Source organism: Cyprinus carpio, chromosome B13, assembly GCF_018340385.1.
Source record: "Cyprinus carpio isolate SPL01 chromosome B13, ASM1834038v1, whole genome shotgun sequence".
In the NCBI taxonomy this organism is placed as follows: domain Eukaryota; kingdom Metazoa; phylum Chordata; class Actinopteri; order Cypriniformes; family Cyprinidae; genus Cyprinus; species Cyprinus carpio.
Window position 1 is genome coordinate 27674808 of NC_056609.1, and position 24989 is coordinate 27699796.

The following is a 24989-nucleotide window of genomic DNA, read 5'->3' on the forward strand; positions in this document are numbered from 1 at the left end:
GCTAGTGGACCTAAATAGTTCTCATTTTGTCATTTATTGTTTACAGAAATAGCAATGCAGTGTTTAACTGTCATTTTCTGCAACAAATGTTAACTTGAAGTAGTTGTCAGGTGTATGTAAACTTGTGAATTAGAACATTAGTGATATTTTAAGTTAATTTATGTAAATCACACTAATCTACCACTGAGGAGCTTTGTAACTGTTTAATGCAAATAACACTGTAGGCTATGCACTTCATGTGGAACATGTAACATTATGATGGTGTATGTAACAATATCAAGCCATTTTTTTTTTCAGTGATCTCATTTGGATAATATTGAGTGCTTTGTCGGTCTGACGCTCTTGCTGCTTAGATACTGTAGGTGATGACCATATGACTGCATCCTGGATCTATTTAAGGAAAAACACTGTCCTCAAGCATGCAGCAATTTTTTTTTTTTTTTTTTTTTTTTTGCATCTTTTTAGGTTTTTCCCATTTGTTACAGATTTTGTCCACAATATTTATTTCTTTTGTCTATTACCTTTCCTTCTTTTGAATTATCTGGCCATTGGCCGGGAGTGAAGTGATTAAATCAGTGTAATATTTTTGTAAATAGAAGCATTGCACTGCTCTCGGAACACTAAACTATATTTACATTTGTACAGCTTAGCTAGCAAAACCATGTACAGTCAGCCATGAATTGTTTGCTTTGTCCATTCAGATTTCCCTTAAGATCGTACTTTGCTTGCGATTGCTGTTTTTAATAGTTTTGTATCTCAACCTTCCCTCAAATGATCTTTTGTACAGTGTCATCCTCAAACTCTTCCATGTCTTTGAACAATAAAATAGACTGACAAAACCATATAAAGTGTCGAGAAATTCTTTAATATCACATTATAAATGCTACAGAGAAATGCACTAATCGTGTTTCACTTTAAGTCATATGGGTTGTGTTTAATTCTGTTATAGTCAATAATTCTGTCATTGATTGAATTCTTTGCTCATTTTTGCACATTGTGTGTTTCCAAGTAGTCAAAAATCCAAGTGTTGATCTCAAAAAATATATCTACTTCCAAACAGGTTTAAAAAATGTTAGGGTGTCCAAATACAGATGTCTGTCATTATTTTGATTTTTTTTTTGTTGTTTTTTTGTTTTTTCAATAATATGGTTTTAAAACACTCTTTCCCTCCTATAAGGAGTCATGATGTCATTTTATGGCACTCTTTGCCAATAAATAGTGAGTACAATCTTTGACTTCTCACAGTCTTGTGATGTGTCTCGAGAAAGGAAAAAGAGGAACCGAGAGTCGTAAGCTATCACGTTTTCTCATATATCCGATTCACTAACGAATCTTTCTGTTGAACCGATTCTTTGCAATGGTTCGGTCAAAACATTCGACTGCGTTTGGCGTCGGCATAAAGTTTACAAATGTTTAAGTGTTTACCAATAATATTTAACTTAGAGAAATAGATAACGGTCATTGATGTCTTTCTATATTCTTTTATAGTAATTGATTCAACGCTTTAAATTCGAATTTTCTGCATGAATCTAATAACAGTAACCGCGCTCCTGTCGTATTATTATTTAACATTCACATAACATTACACATTAAATTCACATTACGTTTATAACGTACACTTAAATGTCCTTATGACAATATTATTAGTGAATATGTATTTAATCTATTTCATTTGTCCACTTAACTTACCTTAAGACGGTGTGCGCGTGATCTAACATTCAACGGCTTTTAACGTTATGTGAGAAATTTAGGTCACGCGCCCATTTAAAAAAAAAAAAAAAAAAAAAAAACCGTTGACAAAAAACGTTCCACAAATGGTAACTTATTCACAACCTATTCACAAAAGTCTAGTTCAATTACGTTAAGTACATTAATTAAACACTAAAACAGTTTTTTAGGCTTATGTTATGAGGCAGTTTACACATACATATTCATTCACATACTAAACAACAATAAATAAAACTTAAAATCCGCAGGGTCTTTATGTGGACACTGACTCGGTTCGTAGATGAGTTGAATAAAAGGAACCGATTCTCTAAAATGAATCGGACTGTCCCCTGAGCTTTGGTCTCATGTTATCTGACTCTGTGTAGTTTAGAGTTATGGAGGGTGTTAAGATGCCTTCCAGTGAGTGCTCAAAGAGGATATTGTGTCTTCCTTTTGTGTTTTAGGGTGTTTGTTACATGTGTTCAGCCTGACTGTGCGTTTTGATCGGAAGGGCTGAAGAGTCAGTCATGGACGGAGCTTGGACTGTTATTCTCATATCTCTGGCTATGTTCGTGGGATGTTTCATGCTCGGGATAATTCCATTATTGATCAATTTATCAGAGGTAAGAGGATCACTGTTCGTATTCAACAAATGCTGGTACGTTAACTTTATAAGGTACTGTAAGCAGGATCATCAGACAATAAATAGTGTTAGAGACGATAAAACAATGTATCAGATGCAGGTAAAACAATGTTTAAATACAGTACACCACGTGTGAATTGTAGCATGCGCTTTACAAATTAAGTTTAACTATGTTAGTGAGGTTTCTGTTATGCTTTGTACTCTGCCCAGTGTGTCTGAGTTCAGTCACGTGACTGGTGATAGCGTCTGTATGTGATTTACTTTCTGTGTAAATCACATTTGAGTTAGAATTGTATATAAGCTTGCAGTGTCATACTGTAAAACATTAAACTCCATGACTGTAAAGACGGTAACTGTGTATTTTGACACTGAAAGACAAGTGACTTTATGATATTTTCTCCACCCTTACAGCAGAAACTGCAGCTGATTACCGTGCTGGGGGCGGGGCTTCTATGTGGCACTGCCCTGTCAATCATCATCCCAGAGGGGGTGGAGTTAGTGCAGGAGGCATGGAAAGGTGAGACTAGCCATCAACCTCATTATTATTATTATATTCAGGGAATTAATTATATGCACAGTCATGCACACTTTTGCAATGTCTTTGTTTACTTTTATCCAAAGTGGGTCACCAGTAAAAACTCACTGCTGGTAGCCTCACGTTGAGCAGACAACGATTGAAAATGTTTGCCGATACCTGTTTCTTCTCCTCCTTGTTTAGACTGGTATTGCTCTGAAATGGGAGAGAATCAAAAGAACTCCGAATCAAATGCAACACTTCATCTTGCTGCAAGGAAGGGTCTGCGTCCTCAGTTCTTCATAGGGGTCTCTCTCGTCTTGGGCTTTACGCTCATGTTTGTGGTGGACCAGATTGCCAACTACTGCTCTATGCAAGGTACCTCAGTGCTGCTTCTCGTTAGAAACACATTACTTATCCACTCACTTCTTCCATACAGAAGCTATGCTGAGAATAGTCATGTGTAAGAGTGATCAGGCCAGGACAGGTCTGGGAAAAAAAGGACGCATTGTCACACTAAATGTATCGCATTGTAAAGGCATTTATTTTTTAATAAAAATGGAGGAAATCATCAAAAAGTATCAGGTGGGTGTAGGAAGGGCTTTATTGATCCAAGAAGGAGGCATCCATTTAATAATTTCAATTAACATTATAATTTACATTTAATACATTATTAATGCGTATTGTTTTATAATGTTCTACAATACTGAGGTGCAGATTATCGCCTGCTATTTTAACAGTGTAAATAGGATCTACAGCTCTTTGCACTTAGTGTAAATAGCATCTATTAGTGCACATAACCGCTGCCATATTTTAATAGCATCCGAAACAGTGTCCAAAAAAAATTAAAATGTGTAGTATGCTTTGTCGTTTACTTCAAGTTGCATCCAGTTATCTTGTCAGAAATAAAACATTAAAATGCTCATTTTATTAATGTCCTAACTTTTAGCGTGACTCTCATGAAAGCTTTAAAGAAGTATCCAGGTCACATTTCATGCCAAAATCAAAACAGAATTATAAGAAATTGTATTTTTCATAAAGAAAATGTGGTCTGCTTTAACGTTTACAAGATTATGTCTTGTGTTTAGATTTACAGTATATATGAAATCTCATTCTTAGTGTATTATTAAAATTGTAAAGCATGCATTTTGGATTGAATTCGTCCACTCGGCTGCAGACAGATATGTTGAAGCCTGTGGAAAAACAGCCGGTGTGAAACGCTGTCAGATGCTCTCTTGAGAACGTTTCTTGTTTGTCCTGTTTCCCAGAACCCCGAGCGCACATGTACAGTGGCAACAGTGTTACTGCCACCCTGGGTCTGCTTATTCACGCCGCAGGTAACAAAAGCTTCACTTCCACTGTACCGCCAGACAAAACAGATTACATTACAGTGAATCATGCCAGTTGTGCCTGTCCTATTCAAGTCGATGAACGTTGGCTTTTCGATTCTTCTTAATAAGCCTCCATTGTGTTTTTATCACAGCATCTGTCCTATAATACAAAACAAGGGACACTAAAAACCGACTAACCTCATTTGGGTTTCATGGCTAGTGTTACATTTCTGTTTTCAAATATTGGATTACTAGGCATGCCAACGATGTTTAAAGATTTAAATTTAAAATTCTGTTATTATTTGGGGGAAAATACATCCTGGCTGGGATATCCAAATTGCCTGAAATGTTCGGTTTTGCTTTTCTACTGTTTCAATACTTAAAGGTAATGACTGGAAAGTAGTTTGACAAACAGCATGCAGGCATTGTACGTAATCGACCAGTCGTGGTGTGCCAGAAGAAGGGATCCACAGAGAATGGTCAAAGCAGTGCAAAATATGAGGACACTAGAGAGACCATAAGTAAGCAAACAAAAACAAAACCTGGACATTCTAGGCAATTTAGAAAAAGAAGGATGTTTGGTCAATCTAATTACTAAATACTCAAGATGTTCTACATGCAAAGTAAACAATGATAGTTGCAATGATAGAAATGGCTTGGTTCAGTCTGTGAAATTGTGTTTGTGAGGAACTTATCTGCGTGATATTCTGTCTGTTTCCAGCTGATGGTGTTGCTCTGGGTGCAGCTGCGGCCTCATCGCAGGTGTCTGTGCAGGTTGTCGTGTTTTTTGCTGTCATTTTGCATAAGGTGAGATTGCTCATTTCTTTCTTATTTATCTGTACTGTCACTGCTGAATCATTCTGTATTAAGTACCTCATAAAGTAAAGCATTTGCAAGGTCATGGAATGCATTAAGTGTCCTGGTGTACCCTCAACCCTGCATATTTTGTTTGTCTCCCTCATCTATCACACCTGATTCAACTCATCAGCTCATTAGTGGAGACTGCGAGACCTGAGGTGGGTGTGTCAGATGTAGGGAGACATACAAAACACTGCATTAACTGATAAAAAGCTGTACTGTAAATGCAATGAAAGTCACTTTTCAAGAAAAGCAAGTATTGCTAAGCATGTTCCCAAAAAACTCAATCTAAAACTAGAGATGAAAAAAAAATACATTTAAGAGAAATGAGCTTATTAAACACCTTGTGTCCACTGCCTTTGTTGCAAACTGTAGTACAGTTACAGTTAGTGACTAATTGCTTTCCTTAATTCAACACAAATTCACTTTTGTCCTCTCTCTCTCTCTATAGGCTCCTGCGGCGTTTGGTCTTGTGTCTTTCCTCATGCACGCAGGTCTGGAGAGGAAGACTATTCAGAAGCATTTACTGGCATTTTCTGCTGCTGCGCCGCTGATGGCCATCAGCACTTATTTCATCCTGAGTGCAGTAAGAAACCTCACTTTCTCAAAATATGAACACAACGTGGTATATTTAAATCATATTTTGAATTTGCTTTTATTTTTATATTGTCAGTTAATTTTATGTCCTTTTGTCATCCAGTTTTTACTTTTTTTTAAATATGTATTTAGCTTTTTTTTTGTTTTTCAGTTTAGTAATTTTAGTAGTTCAACCTACCTTTTTTTTTTTATTAGTTTTAGTAGTTCAACCTACCTTTTTTCCCATTAGTTGCCAAGGCAAGATTTTTTTTTTTTTTTTTTTTTGATGGCACAATGACATCAGATCCTTTTGAGATGAGGAGCCAGTTGCATGAACACCAGTGTTTAAGCCAGTGTTTCTTTTCTTTGCAGTATCATACATTTTGATGACTAACTTGTAAGACTAGTCTAAGCAGTTTATGCAACTGTCATGTTTACCATGGATCCAACATGTTATTTTTGGACTGTGGAGAGAGATTTTTTTTCTGAACATTACTGTACATCTGCTTTATACATCCAAACATTTAGAAGAGCAATGAAAAATATAACTGTTTAAACATTTTCCATTTAAATCTTAATATTTTTTTTTTTTGAATGATCTAAAATAAGCAATAAATATCTTTGCAGTCTGATGGCTCTTCTCAGAACCGCCTGAGCGCTACAGGCATTGGCTTGCTGTTCTCAGCTGGGACTTTCTTGTATGTGGCCACGGTTCATGTTCTGCCAGAGATCAACAGCAGAGGGCATCAGCGCTACACTCACCTCCACCATCAGACAGGAACCGGATCGCACCAGCAGCAGAGCGGTCTGAGCATCACAGAGAGCCTGACTCTCATCCTGGGGACTGGACTTCCTGTGCTGCTGGCCCTCGGACTACCAGACGATTAATCTGTAAAAACAATCTCCCAGCATAACAGAACCGGTGATGTGTAATATTTCATTTGAAAAAAAAATTTTCTTCATTTTTTATTGAGACTTGAGAATGCTCTTTGAGAGTTTTATCATGATTAGTGGTGTTACTGAACTCCACACATTCTCTGTTTAACTATTAATTGTTTTATTAGCTGAGAAACCAAATAAAAGCCTGTGGTGTTTGTGCAGTTGGAAATCTGCATCTGTGCATTGTTGAGGACATAAAAGATTGTGATATTTTATATTCTTATATGTAGAATCGAATCAAATTTTATTTTGCCCTAAAACTGAATTTATTCTCACTGCCATAAAGTTGCAAAGCTTAAGTGCAATACAGTGCTATTTTTCCAAAAATATTGAAAATGTTATTTGTATTAACTTTTTAAACCAAGAATGCCTTGTATTCATATAAACCAATGTTTATTTGAAAACTACAATGCAGTGCAATCTGAAATACATACGACAATCTCTGTTACGTGACAATCTATTCAAAGCCATAAAAGCTGCCGTTTTGTGTGCATTTTTGTGTTTTGCAGATCGCTTGTTGACATAAAAATCACTTGACCTTAAGCCGTTTCTTAATGAGTCTGCTGCTGATATTTTATTATTTATTTCTATTTAATTCCAGTGGTGCAAGTTTCTAGGCTCTCAGGATTAAACTATTTTCGTCCAGTAACACTAACATCACTAGTGATGAAGTGCTTTCAACACTTTGGCTCCATTAATACTATTATAAATAGCCTATTATAATTTTCTGATGAACTTTTCCTCAGACTAACTTAGTTCTACACTATTCATAGTTTCAGGTGGCCTGGTTGAGCGGTCAGTTCGGCTTCTCGTGCCATCCGGTCAAAAGTGCGACAGGACGTCTGCTCCCTCAGCCTCTCACACATACAGCAGGAGGCGTGAGCCACCTTCCTGGGCCTCGGGCCTCTCTTTCTGCAGCTTCTCCTTCTGTGCCACGACCTTGCATCTCTCCTCCCTCTGTGCTTTCTCCTCCTCCAGGACTCTTTCTCGTAGTCTGTATTGGCTGAGCTTCTTCTCCTGGTTTTCTTGTCTGACGCCTTGAGCTCTTCGCCGCCGTGCTCCTGCACCTGCATCACTGCTCCGCTCCTTTTCGCTTGAGCTCCTTCTCTGCACACTCCTGCTCCTCGACCTCCTTTTTCAGAAGGATGTGTTCGAGTAGCTCCCTCCGGTTCTCTTGCTTGAGTCTCCTCCTTTCTCTCTTCTCCAGCATTCACTTGCTCCTCATTTCGTGGTGTTTTTCCTGCACCTCCTGCAGCTCCTTCTCTCGCTGTGCCTCCTCAATACACTCCTCCTCCCGCAGGACTCTCTCCTGGTAGTGTTTGCGCTCTTTTGCATCCCTCTTCGCCACATCAAGCTTGAACCTGCGTTGAGCTTGTTGCTCCTCGGCATGCCTCCTCCAGCACTCCTCCTGTCGAAGCGCTTCCCGCTCGCGCTGCTCCGCAAGCATCACCTCCTCTTCATCTCACAACCTCCTCCGCTCCTTCAAGTCCTCCCGCCAGCGGCGAATATGTCGCAGAAGTTCTTTGCACTGCTTTCGCTCCATGTGAGCTTGCCGCTCCTCCTCGCGATGTTGCTCCTCAAACATGCTCTGGCGTAAACAAAACTGCTCCTCTTCATGTCTGGCCAGCATCAATGCAGCCATCTTTTTCTGGGACAGCGATGCTTAGTTTGCTACTGATCTCTTCAGCCGACGCTCCGTCGCAGGAGAACGTCTGAGGTCAGCCAAACTGTGAATGTTGTGGGGATATCGGAGTTTTTGAGATATTTTTTGAGAACCGTGTCTCACTTAAACATTTGGCTTTGTAATCGGTGCTTTGACTCTCAGCTGTTTGCTCCAGGACGGTTTCCGGGGCTGTGAATGGTTTTACAGATGACTTTCTGATCCAGCCCTCTTGTATGATCCACTCGCTCTCCTCTCATCACAAGCACAGTCATCTCTTCTTCCTTTCTCGTACTCCTCATTTAACACAGTCACTTCCTCCAGAGAGGACTCCTGGTTTTTTATCAATAAAGTCTGTGAGGGATCTGAACAGCAAATCAACAGCTTTCACTCCCAATCTTGCACAGGCTTCAAGTGAACGTTGGCACACTTTTTAAAGCAAAGCAAAACACTTTAAAAATATGTTTGTTTGATTAATCGAAAATATACTAAAACATATATAGTGTTGAAACTGAAGACAAAAATCTAAAAGTATTGTGAATCGTTTATAGTTAGGGTACTGATCGTGATCTGCAGGTGTTTCCTCTACTAGGTCACCTGTGTGATCTTCAAATATAACTAATTAAACGTAATATCAGATATCATTGAGGTACTGGAAGGATCCTGGAGCATTTGTTTGCATGACATTTGCTTTGATATTTTGTCAGTTAAACACTTTTCATATATAAAAATGACATTAAACCGTTTTCTCATGTGACTAAAACAGAAAGCAGATTCATCTTTGCATAATATTATGCAAGCAAAAATGACAGCGTTTATTAAATTTTTTTTAGTGTTAACGAACACAGTTTTCTTCATTTTAATGCCCTTGTTTCATGACAATGACCCCAGTTAACATAGGAAGTATGGTATATTTATCATGAAAACCAGCCTTTGTGGATATGTAACAATTGGTGGATGTAACATTTAGTTGCGTCAAGCATTAATGAAGAGTTTCTTGGGTTTGCCACAGGAATAACGGCACTAATCAAGCAAACTTCCTATAATTACAAACTGTTTTTAGAGACACTGACAGACGAGCAGTCGAGTCTCTGGCGCAGCTCACGTACTGAACAGACAAGATCACGCAGTTACAAACAGAAATGTGTTTATAATTTTACTTTTTTTTTTTTTAACATCTAATTTAAAAGGCACCAAAGCAAGTTGTGCTTTTACATGGTGTTAAAATGTGTCATCATACATGTTGCATTAAACAAATGAATAAAAAAGCAGTTAGAGAATAAACATAAATAATAAGGTCAAATGTAACACTTATAGGCCTTCATTTAAAATTGCTGATAAAATGTACTGAGGCCAATATTTGAAAGCAAGCTGCAGCTGACAAAATAAACAGCAGACATCTGAATGGATCTTAAGATTCAAAATGCCACTATAAACTCAAACTGGGGCCCTTTCATGGTATGATACAGTACGATTTATCTAGAACCACTGCAAAATTAGTTCCTTAAACAGTCTTGTTTTGTTTTCAGAACAAATATCTAAACATTCTTTAATGAAGAGACATTTACTTCAGAAAAATGACTTAAGATGTTAAAATTAGTTGAGTTTATGCTTAAAACAAGTAAAAATGTCTTTCAATAATGCAAGAAAAAACAATTCAAAATGGACAACCAAATTATTTTTATTTTCTTGTTTTAAGCATGAACTCTTAATTTTAAGATTTTATATCATATCAAAAGGTCATTTTGAATTTTTAGACATTCGCAAAGGACAACTTTTTTTTTTTTTTGGAGTGTACTACTGCCCAAATAGCTGCATGTCTCTGCCATCACTAAACAAAAGTAAAACAGGACTATTAAAACTGTTAATATCTACAAACTCATTAAAAATATTTCAACAAGAAAGGTTTAAGTTGAACTATACATTATTGCTAAATACTAAGTCACGCACATTTTACAAAAAGTATTTAAAAAAAAAATGCAGATAGATTTGGCTCATTTTTTTGCCTGATGGTGTTGATGAAGATGGTCCCTCTGAATCCCGGCCTGAATACGGTCTATTCCAGTTCCATTTCTTCAAGAAAACACACAAGAGGGACAAACAGGCAAGCGGATACATGTGCAGTATGAAAACATTCTCTCCAGCTCCGTGTATATCTGAGGTTAAAGTTCCTCTTCTTCATCATCCTGAGAACCAGCCCACGGTTCTAGACCATGGCCCGGAAAGCGAAGGATAACGCGGCTCCCAGAGCCAAGCCAAGAGAGAGGAAGAAGGCCATGATGGCCCCTGCGGTTTCCGCTTCATGTTGGGACACTTTCCTGCGGGACAAACACAAAACATTAGAGGACATGAAGAACTTTGACTCCACTGTCATGCCAGTGTTTAACATCTACAGAAAAGATTCAACTAATATTGCACTTGCAGAACTAATGGCATTTCTCTGCTTTACAAGCTGCACAAATTGAGATTGATATTAGGTCTATTTTCCGCACGCATGTTGATGATATTCTGTACGTACTTTGGTCCGAAGCACATGCAGAGGCTGGCCAGGTATCCGTTGCTGAAGGAGAAGAGGATCATGAAAACGATGTACCAGGCATCGTGAGCGAACGCCACGGGCAGGAAGTGTCTGGGCTGAACGTTACAGAGCATGAAGAGAGGAACGAACACCAAGCGTGCGATGACCAGGACGGGCAGCCAGATGCTGTCTTTACCGGGCTGAGCAGAGAACAGAGAGCACATGTCAGACCATCATCATCTTCAGAACAAACCAAATCAGAGAAATGTATTAGATTTTATTTATCTAGACACCATTCAGTTCATGTTAATACTGTATTAGTGATAGCTTAATATACTACTTTTATACTGAAGTACTAAAATTACTCAAATTCAGACTGAAATAAAAAATAAACTATTACTAAAGAGAAATATTAAAAATTGTAATTTAACTTGATGAACAACAAAATTATAAAATGACAAAAAAAAAAAACAAATTATATAACTGTGCCCTCTTAAGCCAATTAAAAGCAAGGTCTTTGCTCTGTCAATTTCAAAATGTATAATTTTTTTTTTCTCCAAAAAATAATGTGCATAACTTTTTTTCACATCAGTGTTATTTTAAGGGAAAATTCTATTGTCTGTTTTATTTATATTTTTATCAAAACCATTAAATGGTTTTCATTGCAGGGATAAAAAATATGAATATTAGATTAAAATAAATAAAAAACTGAAAGTGAAATAACCTAAGCTCAAGTTGAAGTACTAAAAATATTAAAATTCAAAACTGAAATAAAAGAGAATTTATAAAATTGTAATTTAAAACAATGAAAAACATAATTACACATTAACTGAAGTTAAAAATGAAAATAAAAGCCAATTCAAAGTGAATTAATTACTAAACACTGAAAATAATTGTTATTAATATATAATTAATATTATTTCAAATGTATTTAATATTTATTTAAATAATATTATTTCAAATTAAATATTTATTTATTTAAAATATTGGGTAACAAAAAAAAAAAAAAGTTTAATTTGTTAACAAGCTTTTTTAAACATTTACCAAGTTATTGTTAATCTCAACATTTATTAAGGCAAGGCAAGGCATAATATAAATAATGCCATAATATAAATGTTCTCCTAACATCAGCAATTTTTTATAATAATGTCACAGTTTTATATTAATACCAAGGTCCATCAGGACCGCTCTGGCCATTATCAAACCCATGCTGGTCAGTCTGCTCAAGCAGTGCATGAGAAAGACTGAAGAACAGGCCTTCATCATTCAGTCCAGTCTGAGGTCATGTGAGTGTCCATATGAAAGTGGTTTTTCTCCTAAAATACTCCAAACCCGTGACAATCCTAAATCTAAATCTGGCTAATTTACAGCTACAGCCTGGACCAGACATCTTAAATTCATTTCCTATCCTCCTCCTACACCTCAGTACAAGCTGATCTACAGCAGTCATAGTTTCTCCCATGATGCTCCCTAACAATTCGCTCATTTTGAACATTTACAGACTGGACATCTGCACATCTGTAAAACCATTCACAGCCCCGGAAACCGTCCTGGAGCAAACAGCTGAGAGTCAAAGCACTGATTCCAAAGCCAAATGTCAAAGTGAGACACGGTTCTCAAATGATCATTCATGAGCAGCACATGAGCGTGAGACAGCTGACCAGCGCTCGTGTTATTAAAGCCTCAGAAATGCCAGGAATACCGAGAACGGTTTTCAGAGTGATGGGGTCTGCTCCACCGAGGTCTTCCTTGATAACCTCATCAGTTTTCCCTGTAAGTGAGTTTGACGTTTATAGAGGAAGTTACACAGCAGGCTGAATTCCTGCGTTGAGAGGAACTGAGCTCGAAACAGATCAACTCTTGTTCAGCCCATACAAACACAATTATCAAAGCTCACATTCCTCCAGCAAACACCTTCACACTGGCCTTCCTAAGCACCAAAGACATGAACGCCAACAACATCTGTCTTATGATTATTAATACACAAATACATAAAAACCTTGACGTGTAGTATATTTGTATTAGGCTATAATAAATAACACCCTTCATATCATCTATATCTGTATTATTATAAATGATGCCTAGATATCTTCTATTTGTATTATGATAATCTATATTTGTATTACAGTGATAAATAAAAGCTTTGATAATAATACTATTTGTATTATGATAAATAAAAGGGCTGTCAGTCGATTCAAATTTTCAATCTAAATAACTAAACACTGCTGTGTTGTTCGGACACACATAACAGTTCTGCTGTGTTTTTTAGGTAATATTTCGTTGGCAAAATTGAATAAAAACACAAAATATAGCATAATATTACATTCTTATTTACTGACCTATTGCATAAAATCCCATGTGCACTCCTGTTCTTCGTGACAAAAACAGTACTCCTGTGATAGCTCTCGCTGCTCCTGTGATATCGCTTTCCATATGATATAAATTAGACAAAAACTCATACGGGGCATTTTTTGTTGCCCCAATATCTTCAAGTTTAGGGCATAACTGCATTTATGGAGTTGCTATGCTGCATCATATTTGTCGACAGTCAACTGTATGAAATGTAAGATGATGTGCAGGTCTGGGGGCGGGGCCAGTGCATTAACTGCGTTAAAATATTTTAATCGCGTTATTTTTTCATAACTAATTAAAGTTAAGGGGTTAAACTGACAGCCCTAAAAATTATACATTTGTGTTACGATAAATAAAAATCCTTCATATCCACTATATTTGTATTATGAAAGTAAGAAAACTAAAAAAATAAAATCCTTGATAGAGCATACTTGTATTTTGATAAATAAAATCATTGATATTTACTATATTGTAATAAGTCTTCATATCTACTGCATTTGTATTATGATAAATAAACAAATATAATCCATATCTACCATTTGTATTAAGATCAATAAAAATCTATATTTGTATTGATAAGTAAACTAATAAAAATCCTTCATATCTACTATTTGTATTATGACAGATAGTAAGATAAATAAATATAATCCTTGATATCTACCATAAATAAAAATAAAACCATTGATATCTACTGTAAATATTTCATATGTTATGTTTGTTTTATGTAATATTTTATGTTATAAAACCATTGATATCTACTGTATTTGTATTATTATGATAAATAAAAATAAAACCATTGATATCTACTGTACTTGTATTATGAAAAATTAATTGATATCTACTATAAATAAATAAATATAATCAATAAATCCAATCTAAATGAGATGTAATAAACAGGCTTTTAAAGAGAGTAAAGATTTGATTTTTGATAAACGCTGTAAGTGGAAGAAACTTGATTTGACCACTGCACTACTTTGTTTCTAAAAACCCAGGTTACAATCAAAAAGAACAACAAGATTTTTATCACAGGGTGTAAAGTATGAAAAGAGATGACCAAAATGAAGGGCACAGTCTTCATATGACTTTAAACCAAAAAAAAAAAAAAAAAAAGATTTTGGTTTTGTTCTCATTGAACACTTAAAGATTCTGCTTTAACCATATTTGTAATTCATTTAGACAATCCAACAGAGGTCCTGAGAATTCTTTACTTTTATACTGCAAGGGAAAATACAGCTAAGTATCACCTGCGTATAGGTGAAATGACATATTTCTCAAAGATAGCATCTATTAGTAGCATAAATATAGGAAATAAAACTGGGGCAAGAATTGAGCCCTGTGGCACCCCACATGCATGTTGGCCAATGGAAACACTAAAACCTCTGTTTGTTAAAAAAAGACTTAAACCATTTCAACACCTGTTGATCAGTTATTCAACCAACCATAAACGTCTGATAAGAGTAGTCATGAAAATAGTTGTGTACAAGAAACAGACTGAAATTGAATGAATGAAACTGAAGGGCTGCAACAAAGGGCAAGATTTTTGGTGAATAACATTTCAGTCTGTTCCGCACACAAAGCCATCATGTGACATCAGAAGACCACTTTTAAATGGTGCTTTTTGTCCTTTTTGGAGCTTGACCGCCTGTGGTCACTGCATGGAAACAGCAACTTGATCCACATAACAAATGAAGTCACATGAGTTCAGAACAACTTCGAGTTTTCATTTTTGGCTGAACTGCTCTTTCAAATGATGTAGGATTTTCCAGAGAAACTTTACAACAGTGTTTTCCCTGCTCTGCTCTTTGGAACTCGATTCTGTTCAGCAAGATCACACTTTAACAGGAATTCAACAAAAACCCAGAAGGGAACGGTCAAATAAAAAAGCAGATGCTCCATCTGATTCAAGCTCGTGTTTGGAGAGTCTGCATCTGAGCCAGATTATCACACACACGTACCCACATACAAACAGCAGTCAGGCTCCTGCCGGCCCAGTCCATCAAGTTGAACAGGAGGAAGCAGGACACCGGGATGAAATAAGTATCTGTGAAAAAACAGAGCAGTTGTGACACGACTGCTCTCAGTGGCAGAGAATACGAATAGGAACATGGATATATTGACATGCAAACACACTCACTCCAACCGTTCCCCTCTTCAACAACCGTGGTCTTGACATCAACAGTGACAGCTGGGAAGACTCCAATGGTGATGGTGAACACAAAGCACACGGAAAGAGCCATCACCCAGATCTAAGACAGGAGAGGAAACAGTAGTGTTTTTAGAAACAGACTCCCTGCTCTTTAGAGGCTTTATTATTTGTTCAGGGTTTCTGCAGGTTTCACCATGTCAAATTTAAGACTTTTTAAGACCATTAAGAATGAAATTTAAGACCTATATCACAACATAAAAAAAAACACACACACAAAAGAAAATGCAGAATCACAAAATTACTAGCAAAGCAAATTTATTCAAATGGAACAGTACTGAAGACAGGTTAAATGCGTCAAATAGGTAAATTAGGTCTCTCTTGAAAAAAAATCTGCTAGTCCAAAGCGCGCAATGTAGGCAATGTTATCTTTCCCGCACCTGAATGATTTAGCGATGTCAGAGTCTGGAAACATCGACTGAAACCATTCACAGATTTCCTCATTCGCATTATAGGACTGGTGTCTAGTCACGGTGAGGAGGACCCAGAGCACCTCCGCTCTCAGTGTTGGCTCTGATCCAAAAGCGACACAGAGGTCACTCAAAGGGGTTGTGGAGCCACCAGATACTTGGCAGAACTGGCTAATGACTGTCGTTTGCTGGAGACCCTTCTTAGATGTTTCTCACTTTTTGCATGAGACTCCAGCGCCTGTACACCCAACGTTCCCAGTTTAATCGCTTTTTTGCATACTAAGCACTAGGCTTCAAATACGTTGTTAGCAACTGGCCTTAACCAAGCCCTAAATTTGTTTTTTTCAAGCCAAGTATCACTAAACTTGCACTTCCCCATAGCTGAAAAGTAAAATCCGTTTTACGTCTGTGGTGCAATCCAAAAGAAACTCGTGCCAATAACAGAAAGCCGATTGGCTGTTGCATGTTGATCTCATTTGTAGTCATAATACAGCGAATTATATTTTGACTAGCGAACGAAACAACTACAACACTACAGGGGAAAAAAACATTCTGAAGTGCTGCAGGAGCATTGAAATGAGCATTAGAGGTAGCGCTGCATGGACATCGGAAAATTAAGACCTGTTTAAAATATTTTAAGACCTACAACAGCGAATTTAAGTGTTTTTAAGGCCTAAAATTTAGATTTTTAAATTTTAGACTTTTTAAGACCCCGCGGAAACCCTGTTTGTTGGTTATGTGGGCAGCTGGTTGGAGTTGATACCTGTTTGAAGATGCCAAACACTGACACGGCGGGTCTGCTCTCTTCATCAGTCAGGCTCAGGACCGGCCTCTTCTCTGCTTGACCTTCTACAAGACAAGAACACAAAAACTAGTTTCTCTTCACAGGGAAACACGGAGGATACGAGTCTGACACAATACCATACTTCTGTATTTGTCATTTAGCAGCAAAAAAGTCTTTAAACAGCATGAATAAAAATACAATAAAATACAATCTTTTAACACATAAGAGTTTTAAGACAAAACTCTCTTAATATAAAGTGTAAATATTTAAGGTACAGTCAATATTAATGCTACATAAGATCAAATAAGATAAAATGTTAAATAAGATAAAAAAATAAAAAAAAAACTCAGTGTAAATGCCTTTAAGAAAGAAATCTGTTTTTTTTTAAGATCACTAGTGTCCCAAAGTCAAAATATTTAGGGGTACGGTCAAAATTATAAAATTAGAAAATTATAAAATATAATAAAAATAAAAATATATAAATTGAAATAAAAAATGTTTTTATAATTACACAATTATAAATTAAAATAATTATGAAATACAATAAAATTAAAATAAAAACAATTATAAAAATGATATAAATTGAAATAAATGTAAAATAAGACATAAAAAAAAAAAACTCTAAAAAAGAAATCTTTTTTTTTTTTAAGAGCACTAGTAACCCAAAGTCAAAATATTTAGCAATATGGGCAAAATTATAAACCTACAAAATTATAAAATATAATAAAAAATAACTAGTAACCCAAAGTCAAAATATTTAGCAATATGGGCAAAATTATAAACCTACAATATAAATTATACAAACATAAATTATAAATGTCAAAATAAATAAAAAAAATGAAATAAAATAGAAAAATTAAAAGTGTCCCAAAGTCAAAAAAAAACAAAAATTATAAAAAAATAAAAATAAAATATAAATTAAAAAATAAAAAATGTTTTTATAATTACACAATTATAAATGGAATTATGAAAAATCATAAAAAATAAAAAAAAAATGTAGAAAGAAATCTGTTTTTTAAGAGCACTAGTGTCCCAAAGTCAAAATATTTAGGGGTAAGGTAAAAATTATAAAGTTACAAAATTCTAAAATACAATTTTTTAAAAAATACAATAAAAATAAAAAGATATAAATTGAAATAAAAAAGTATTTTTATAATTACACAATTATAAATTAAAATAATTATGAAATACAATAAAATTCAAATTAAAACAATTATAAAAAAATTATATAATTTGCAATAAAAAAAAATGTTAAACTTTAGACAGGACTCAAGTGCACTAGTGTTCCTACGTTAAAATATTTAGGAGGTAAAATAAAATCATCTCAAGCACAAATATCTCAAAGTCTTGTCTAGATATGTCTGTATGTTGTCTGAATATTAATTCAGTTCTTGAGGATTGGTAAACTTCAGAGGGCACCACCTCTATGACCCCGATTTATACTGTATTTATTCATAAACTTTGTGATATTAGAACTTCTGCATGTTTTCTCTGTTAGCTTGTGTGATATGAAATAAAATGAAAAGCAGCCATTCAGTGTGAAACCTAACCGTCTACAAAGTTGGATGCATTGGTAACTGTGTTTTTTTTTATTCCAGTGGTCTCATATACTTATTCATGAGTGTTTGATCAGCATTAGATGACATCAGATGTTTAGAGAAACATTTCTGATGAACCCTGGACATTACCTTGTTTCAGCAAATCCATCTTGTTCTCCTCATCAGAGTTGGATCGGGAGCCATTGCTCTCAGAATAATACTGGAAAAACTCCTGCAGAACAAATACTTTGAGAGTTTTTAACATGTACGCATCAAAACAATTCTCAGCATTGATTAGTGGAAATGAAACGCAGATGTGAGTTTGCATCATACCATTTTAGGCAGAGCGAAGTAAGAAACGATGGCCAGGAGAATAACCACACAGGCAGTGATGAAGTAACCGAAGGCACTGGCCTGCAGCTCTGAGCCCGCTGGAAAAGACAAGAACATTTCTGCTAAATAAAAAAGTTGCTTCAAAACACAGGTTCAGCAATTTAGAAGTACTCGTGGAAGTCCTTGAAGAAATGTTTTTTGACATATAAACACATTATCACTAGTTCTGCATTTAATTCTGATATTAAACGTGTTTGAATTTGTCCAGTGCAATTTAAGTGTTCATACACTACTACTGTATTAATATTTTTTATTTTCAGTTTGCATTTTAATGTTAGTAATTTTGTAAATTTTATTAGTTTTAGTTAACAAAATAATTTTGCCTTATATTTTGCTTTATTTATTTTTATTTCAGCTTTAGTACTTCAATTTACGCTCATTTTATTTCATTTATTTCCCAAGGTTATATTTCCAATTTTCATTTAGGTTTATGTTTGATAAGATAAGATAATTTTTAATTTCAGCTTTACACATATTTGAATCTACTTTGAATCTTTTGGTTCAGCATTATTTTAGCATTATTTATAACCTAAAGTATTTATTAATATTTAAATTTTTTAAATATTACTTTTAGTAAAATTGTTATGTGTTTGTCCTTTATATTAGTTTTATAAAGAATATTTCTATTTAGCTTTATTTTATTTTTTTATTTGAATTTTAGTGCTTCAACTTATTTTAAGTTAGCTGCCAAGAAAAGATTTCTCGAGTTTTTTTCTTATATTAATTGTTATTTTTATTTCAGCTCCAAACATCTACTTTGTATTTTGAATCTGTTTTGTTATGTTTTTTTTTTTTATTATTTTTATATTTCTAATATTTTCTATTTTTTGCGTTTCCGTAAAATTGTTGTGCATTTATCGTTTGTATTTTTAACAGATTTTTGTATTATAATTAGCTTTTTTAATATTTCTATTTAGCTTTTAATTAGATTTTTTCAATTAACGCAGCTCTTTATTCGTTTTAGCTAACAATAACAAAGCTGGTTTGGAATTTTCCACATTCCGGTTCCTCCGATTTGGAAAAGAAGAAAATAAAGAGAATGACAAAAGATGAAGACATACAGGCGAGCGCACAGATCATGGAGAAGGCTGCAAACGTCCCTGCCAGACCCTGTCCGCTCATGATGGGCGTGGTGTAGGACGCTGGGAGCATCCCAGCCAATCCAAACAGACTCCCCTGCAGAATCGCCCCGAACGCTGCAGAAAGAGACATAACGATGGTTCAGATTAGCGATTAATGCACATAGAAACACGTAAAGGTCTCCTCTTTCAAGTAGGACCTTCCCCAGCTTGGTTCTCCAAACATGCTGTGTATTAATATCAGCATCAAAGGATGTGTGTGAACTCAAGCCATCTTTTACTCATTATGAACTCCAAACACAAACCAAACCTTGTGAGAAAAACTACAGAGAAGCCCACGACACTGAGGTCTTGAGAACAGAAGAGGCCTGGAATAGACACACATGATGATGATGATGACACTCACAGTTGATGCAGATGATTTTGATCATAGTAAACGCAAAGAATGGCAGGGGCTCCATCTCCACCTTCACCAGCACGGCTGTGATGAGAAACACCACTAAAATGACAGACAGACTGCCTGGGATCCTCAGCTTCTGAGGAATCCTGGGAAAAACGACACAAGATCAGCTCCTGAGATACTGTTCAGACAGCAGCTAATGAGGAGATTCATGCAGAGTTACACAATACCTCAGCATTTTTATTACAGCTCGTTTTCCACATTTTAGAAGTCAACAAAGCTGTTAAATAACACAATGGAAGATGGGAGTGTGCTTCCTTCACTGTTCAGTCCAACTCATCAATTAAACCGTAGTTTTATAAAGAAACCAGACAATTGATATTTTTCTACAAAACTAATTTGAAACTTTTAAAGCTGAAGCCTTTCAATCAAAGGGTTTTTAAGATCATCAGAAATAGATTTATATAAAGGCAGTATTTTTTGTATTGGAGGATTTATTTTTGTTTTGATTTAGATTTAATTTTGTTGTTATTATCATCTCAAGCCTGTTTGCCATGAACACAATATTGAATTTGCTGTGATATTAAATATATTCAAGTAATTCTATTTTTAATTTAATATATCCCATCATGCATGAGTTGTTTATACATTTAATTTTTTTTTAATATAAAGATGTATATACAAATACATACACAAACACAATATGTGTGTGTGTAAAGCAGTATATATATATATATATACTTTATATGACCAGGGCCCATATACATATATATATATATATAATATATATATACTGTATAAAATAATATACATATATGTGTGTGTATATATATTATATATAATATTACAATTATATACAATAATTAATTACATTTAAAAAGGTCTGTAAAATAACTAGATTAAACATTTTTTTGTCTTAGTATTATAAAGATCAGAATTTAAATGAGGTTCAATGTCCAGAATTTCAATGAGCTTCAATGTCCAGTTGGGTGTTTAATAAAGCCATATTTAATCTTTTAAATGAATATGTTTCTCAAGCAGCGGTTGCTCTCACCTCTGATGAATGAAGGAGTTGAGGCAGGTGAAAATCAGCAGCGGTACCATGGCACACAGCGTCATCACGTTGTTGAACTTTGACTCTAGGACATTACGTCTAGGATCGTCTTTCTCCACCGTCACATTTTCTGTCTGATTGTATTCTGCGTTCGTCTGTGGGTCCTTCAGACGGTTGGTAAAGTACTGCAGAACAACAAGAAGACAATGAGAGCTTGAGCGGTACACTTTGTAAAGTTATGTTACTTTATGAGGGCCGTACAAGCCATAACTCATTCTGTCGCTCTCACACACTTACATTCTTCTTTCATATTCATATATTTATGAATTCATATATTCAAATTATGACCCTTAATATTACTTTAAACATCATAGAATCAAATTTGCATTTATAAAAGAAAAATGTTACAGGTGCATTTTTATGTTTTTGGCTAATATGAACCATATTTGAACCAAACAGTCATTGTTGCCAAGTAGACTCAATTCACAAGTTGATGTGCTTACAAAATGCATAGTTAAAAAAATAAAAAACAATGCAGATTTGTAGTTCATATCACAATATTTTAGAGCATATTAACGTGCTCAGTGAAAAACAATTAACGTCAAGCTAGCTTAAAGCCTTTCTTCAGACATTCTGAATACAACAATCATTAAATGAACCATGAAAAAAAATCTATAAATCTTCAAAACTCTACTTAAGATAGTTTTAATGAAACTTGTGAGGTTTCTGTCCCTCCATTAAAAGTCCAATTAACCAAAAGCCTAAATTAAATCTGTCCATCACATAAAGTGATCATATTAAACTGCTGAACTCGTATGGATTCGTTTTACTATACCTTTCTAAACTTTTTCGGTTTTTGGGGAGAGTAATCTCTCATGTTCCTTTAAAAATATCTCAACTTGTGTTTCAAAGATTACACAAAGCCTTATGGGTTGAAAAAGACACGCAGGTGAGTAAATGATGATAAAAATTCAGTATATTGTGTTATTTTTTTCTGCTACTGATCCTGGTTTTTACTAAATAAACATAAGATTGACTTTCAATCATTTTAATATAGAGCAATAAAAAGCAATATTTACTTGCATAAAAGGTTTTAACCGTAATCCCCAAATTAAAGTTGCATTAAAAGCAATATTCATTGTTGCTTCGTTTTATATTGTCAGAACCCTTTGGGGAGAATGGTACTCTGAATCCAATAGAGGTCACAATGTGCCATTGAAGTTTGTCATTAACAGTGGTTTCAATGAGACGATTGTTACCATGGTAGCAGTCATGAAGAAATTCCATGGTAGCAGAGTTCCCAGGCCCAGAATGAAGAATATGATCCATACAGCATTATACCTGGAAGACAAGTCACATTATTCACATGCAGTTTCATTAGTTATCATTTGTATCACATGAGAAAGTTACGCTCAAACATTTACCTGTCTCGCGGAGCGCTGGCGGTTGTCATTGTGTCTGTCTGACGGATCTATCACCGATTTGTTTCAGAATCTGGCTTCAAATCTGAAATCACATGGAGACAGCCTTCATTCAATGATAATGAACCACAATGTTTCGTCATTTCAAACCCAATAAACACATTTTAGTGAAATGTGCAGCTTGTAAAGTATGCTTGAGCTGTGTTTCTTTAAAATCAAAGCCACTGCTTTGATATACTAATGAAGCGTAGACATTTTTAAGAAGGATTAAAAGTCCAAAAACTTACAATTTCGTTTAAAAATATGTTTCTGTTAATGGATATTCTGGCAGCAGCACCAACACAAACATACTGTAATATCTAAATGAACGTTTATATTTTCACTTCAGTGTCATTTTTCCATGTACTTCCAATTAGCCTAAATCTCTAAAACAATATTTTAAATATAATCACATAATTTGCTTGGAGGCATAGAGTCAAAAATAAAAAAAAAACAACAAAAAATTAATTTCCTGAGCTCAAGCGACAGATTGAAAAATCTCCAACCCTCAAGAAACGAATCACAAAATCCTCTGCACTCAAGAGTCCATCTCTATGGACTATAATAAAGCTTTTTGTATGTACTAATCTGCTTAAATGATGTTGTTTACGGTGCATAAACAAATATGGATGCCTCATTGATGACAATAACATGCTTGAAACTGATGCATCGTCCTCCTCCAAAAAGCATACTTTCAGCAGTCGCATAAACAAACTTCTGGATCTTTCTGTACACACAGAGCACACTGAAGTACTTTCCATCCAAACAGCTGTCATGATCTATAAAACAGACCTCTTAGTGAAGAGATTTATTTGGCTGACAGGAGGTCAAAACATAGGACGCCATGTAATCAATCATTTTTTATGCTGTTTAATTGTATGTTAAATGTCAAAGTTGCATTTCATAGTGTTGTGCCATTTCGTAAAAATTATGACAAATAATGAAAAATAGGTCTTCTCCACAGCTACTGGAATGTGTTCAATAATCAGTATTTTTCTCTGCTCTTCTCTGTCTGAATTTTCAGCATCATTACTCCAGTCTTGAGTTTCACATGATCCTTCAGAAATCATTCTAATATGCTGATTTGCAGCTCAAGAAAAATGAATTATTATGCAAACAGTTGTGGTGCTTAATATTTTTGTGCAAACCGTCATACATTTTTCAGGATTCTTTAACGAACAGAAAGTTCAAAAGAGAGCAGCATTTATTTGAAATAAGAAATATTTTGCAACAACGCTTTTATTGACATTTTGGTCAGTTTGATGCATCATTGCTGACTAAAAGTATTAAATTATTTATAGGCAAGGCAAGTTTATTTATATAGCACATTTCGTACACAATGGTAATTCAAAGTGCTTTACATAAAAGAAAGTAAAATAATCATGAAGAAAAATAATAACAAAAATAAAACAAGCAATTTTAAAACATTGGAAATGATTTAAAAATTAACTTATTTAAAATGAATTTAAAACAGTTAAAAATAGAAAATGATTTTACATAGAATACAGTGAATATGTAAAATACAGTGCAATCAATTCGGACATCGCACGGTGCTCATTCAACAAATGCACAGCTAAACAGATGAGTTTTGAGTCTAGATTTAAATGTGACTAATGTTTTAGCACATCTGATCTCTTCTGGAAGCTGATTCCAACTGCGGGCGGCATAGTAACTAAAGGCAGACTCCCCTTGTTTTGTGTGAACCCTTGGTATTTCTAACTGACTCGATCCTAATGGTCTGAGTGGTCTGTTAGGTTTATATTCAGTGAACATATCTGCAATATATTTTGGTCCTAGGTCATTGAGTGATTTATAAACGAGTAAAAGTACTTAAAAAATCAATCCTAAATGTAACTGGAAGCCAGTGTAAGGACCTGAGGACTGGTGTGTTATGCTCAGATTTTCTGGTTCTAGTCAGAATCCTGGCAGCAGTGTTCTGGATGAGCTGTAGCTGTCTAATGGTCTTCTTGGGAAGGCCGTTGAGGAGACCATTACAGTAGTCCACCCTGCTGGTGATAAAGGCATGAACAAGTTTCTCTAAGTCTTGACTAGAAACAAAACATCTAATTTTTGCAATGTTTTTTAGATGATAGTATGCTGATTTAGTTACTGCTTTGACATGACTACCGAAACTAAGGTCTGTCTCCAGAATCACACCAAGATTCCTGACTTGAATTTTAGTTGTTTGCCCCCTTGAGTCAAGGTATGCATTCACCTTGAAAACTTCATCTTTGTTTCCAAATGCAATAACTTCAGTTTTCAGAAAGTTCTGGCACATCCAACTGTTAATTTCATCAATACATTGGCAGAGGGAGTCAATGGGGGCTTTAGTCATTTGGCGATAAGGCTAGGATTTTAAATCTGTGTATCATCAGCATAGCTGTGATAGGCAATTTTGGTTCTTTCTCATTATATGAGTTAGTGGGAGCATATACAGGCTAAACAAGAGCGGTGCAAGAATTGAGCCTTGTGGGACTCCGCATGTCATGGACGTCCACTTAGACTTATGCTCTCCTAGACTCACATAATAACCTCTCCCTTCTAAGTATGACCTGAACCATTTGAGTACC

The 24989-nt window shown here is 35.1% G+C and overlaps 2 protein-coding genes across 6 annotated transcripts in view; one reads left to right on the top strand and one right to left on the bottom strand.

Annotated features, from left to right (window-relative positions):
* The first annotated feature begins 1247 nt into the window (after positions 1–1247).
* LOC109100702 (zinc transporter ZIP9-B-like) lies at positions 1248–7111 on the top strand. 2 transcript variants are annotated; one of them, XM_042737538.1, is made up of 8 exons: positions 1248–1289; positions 2172–2330; positions 2762–2867; positions 3069–3242; positions 4133–4201; positions 4917–5002; positions 5505–5639; positions 6257–7111. In XM_042737538.1, exons 2-8 carry the CDS (start codon positions 2235–2237, stop codon positions 6515–6517), a joined length of 927 nt encoding a protein of 308 aa, XP_042593472.1. In that variant the 5' UTR covers positions 1248–1289; positions 2172–2234; the 3' UTR covers positions 6518–7111. The 2 variants fall into 2 exon arrangements, with proteins under 2 accessions (XP_042593472.1, XP_042593471.1); XM_042737537.1 differs by lacking the exon at positions 1248–1289 and having other exon boundaries at positions 2030–2330.
* Positions 7112–9008: 1897 nt separating this feature from the next.
* The window catches only part of LOC109100704 (equilibrative nucleoside transporter 1-like), a 42334-nt gene continuing 26353 nt past the window's right edge, over positions 9009–24989 (bottom strand). For all 4 annotated transcript variants that reach the window (XM_042737542.1, XM_042737540.1, XM_042737541.1 and 1 more), the window contains 12 exons: positions 22384–22465; positions 22219–22300; positions 20960–21144; positions 19912–20051; positions 19488–19622; positions 18367–18464; positions 18184–18265; positions 16475–16560; positions 15233–15344; positions 15054–15139; positions 10747–10946; positions 9009–10546 (listed from right to left, as the gene is read on the bottom strand). In XM_042737542.1, the coding sequence (XP_042593476.1) occupies positions 10435–10546; positions 10747–10946; positions 15054–15139; positions 15233–15344; positions 16475–16560; positions 18184–18265; positions 18367–18464; positions 19488–19622; positions 19912–20051; positions 20960–21144; positions 22219–22300; positions 22384–22412 (1347 nt within the window). In that variant the 5' untranslated portion in view covers positions 22413–22465 and the 3' untranslated portion in view covers positions 9009–10434. The remainder of the gene's footprint in view (positions 10547–10746; positions 10947–15053; positions 15140–15232; positions 15345–16474; positions 16561–18183; positions 18266–18366; positions 18465–19487; positions 19623–19911; positions 20052–20959; positions 21145–22218; positions 22301–22383; positions 22466–24989) is intronic.